General features: G+C 44.1%; 1 protein-coding gene across 1 annotated transcript in view; it reads right to left on the bottom strand.

Annotated features, from left to right (window-relative positions):
• The window catches only part of SPAG1 (sperm associated antigen 1), a 91,747-nt gene that overhangs the window by 84,741 nt on the left and 5,252 nt on the right, over positions 1–1,754 (bottom strand). Inside the window, exon 2 of the mRNA XM_021716337.1 lies at positions 1,312–1,453. Coding sequence (XP_021572012.1) covers positions 1,312–1,451 — 140 coding nt within the window. The 5' untranslated portion in view covers positions 1,452–1,453. The remainder of the gene's footprint in view (positions 1–1,311; positions 1,454–1,754) is intronic.

Raw genomic sequence — 1,754 nt, 5'->3', positions numbered from 1 at the left:
CCCCGATTTCCTGAAACAGAATCTCTGGGTATGTGGCCCTCAAATTTGCATTTTTAACAACCACATGCTGCTGGGAGCAGTGGCTCATGACTCCCTGCACTTTGGGGGGCCAAGGTGGGAGGATTGCCTGAGCCCACAGGTTCGAGACCAGCCTGGGCAACTTGGAGAGACCTCTTCTCTACAATAACTCAAAAAAGTAGCCGGGCATGGTGGGGCATGCCTGAAGTTCCAGCTACTTGGAAGGCTAAGGTGGAAGGATCGCCTGAGCTCAGCATGTCAAAGCTGCAGTGACCATGAGAGTGCCACTGCATTCCATCCTGGGCAACAGTAAGACTCCGACTCAAAAAACCCCCCCAAAACCACATGTGGTATATATTAAAATTTGGCAATTGCCACCATGGAGGTCTACCCTGAAAAGGCCCTAATTCCCCACCTTCTAATATTACCTTCAGTCCTCCGGACCATTCTCCATGATCATCTTGCAGTGAGTCACCCATCTTTGTTGTCAGAGGATAGATATGAAGTAGGAAAGTGCCTAAGAACTTTATCAGCCTAGGCTGGTGAGATAACCTTACTTCCTAATGGCGGCTTTTTTTTTTTAAGATACGAGGTCTTGCTATGTTGCCCAGGCTGGTCTTGAACTCCTGGGCTCAAGCAATGCTCTCACCTTGGCCTCCCAAAGTGCTGGAATTGTAAGAGTGAGCCACCACACCCAGCCATAATAGCAACTTTCATAGCTACTTCACCTTCTAGAAAATATGAAGGAACAGCCAGGCGTGGTGATTCACACCTATAATCCCAGCACTTTGGGAGTCTGAGGTGAGAGGATAGTCTTGAGTTCACAGGTTTGAGACCAGCCTGGGCCACTTGCCAAGACCTCATCTTTACAATAAATCAAAAAATTAGCCAGGCACGTGCCTGTAGTTCCATCTACTTGAAAGGCTGAGGCAGAAGGATTGCCTGAGCCCAGCAGGCTGAGGCTGTGGTTGCCATGAGCATGCCACCAGCCTGGGCAACAGAGTAAGACTCCAATTCAAAAGAAAAAAAAAGAAAAGAAAATGTGGAGGAAATAAGAAAAATGTTATCTTGGATACTAGTTAGTTTGAGTCTCATGCTGGAAGTAGACCTAGCCAGAACTTTCCAGACTTACCATGGGATCAAAACCACTATTTTGGAACCTACTGTGTGTGGGCAAAACAACAATCTCAACATTTGAAAATTTTCTCCAATATTTCTAATGTAGCTTCCATTTAGAAAACAAGATGATTAAAATTGGAAGACTGAAACATGAAATGATTTTTAAATGCTTACCTGAGCACACAAAGAATTTTTTCCAAGTGTTTAACATCTGAACATTTTTCAATATACTTGAAATCCAAATGCTCAACAGGAATGCTAAATGTTTTTGTTGTTCCAAAGCCCCATAATGAGGGATTATCTTTGGCAGTCATGGCTGAAATACAGTATAGAAAACAGCTATGAATATAATATATAGATATAATAATACATAATTTGGTTAGTAGTATCTATCTTGGCACTTCTGTAGAAAAGGAAGCGGAGTGTTTTTTCCAAGGTGAAGCCTATTTGTTTTGAATTCTCTCCTCCTGATAACATTAAACATTTTTGGAGTTAAATTACTCTGTGTCGCCAGGCTCGGTGGCTCAGCCTGTAATCCCGTGCCTTGGGAGGCTGAAGTGAGTGGATTGCCTGAGCCTGCGGGTTCGAGACCCACCTGGGTAACTTGGTGAGACCTC

The sequence above is a fragment of the Carlito syrichta genome, unplaced genomic scaffold (assembly GCF_000164805.1).
Source record: "Carlito syrichta isolate Samal-C Ts95f unplaced genomic scaffold, Tarsius_syrichta-2.0.1 Scaffold308755, whole genome shotgun sequence".
In the NCBI taxonomy this organism is placed as follows: domain Eukaryota; kingdom Metazoa; phylum Chordata; class Mammalia; order Primates; family Tarsiidae; genus Carlito; species Carlito syrichta.
Note: the sequence above shows the minus strand (reverse complement) of the source record. Positions and strands in the feature narration are given on the sequence as shown.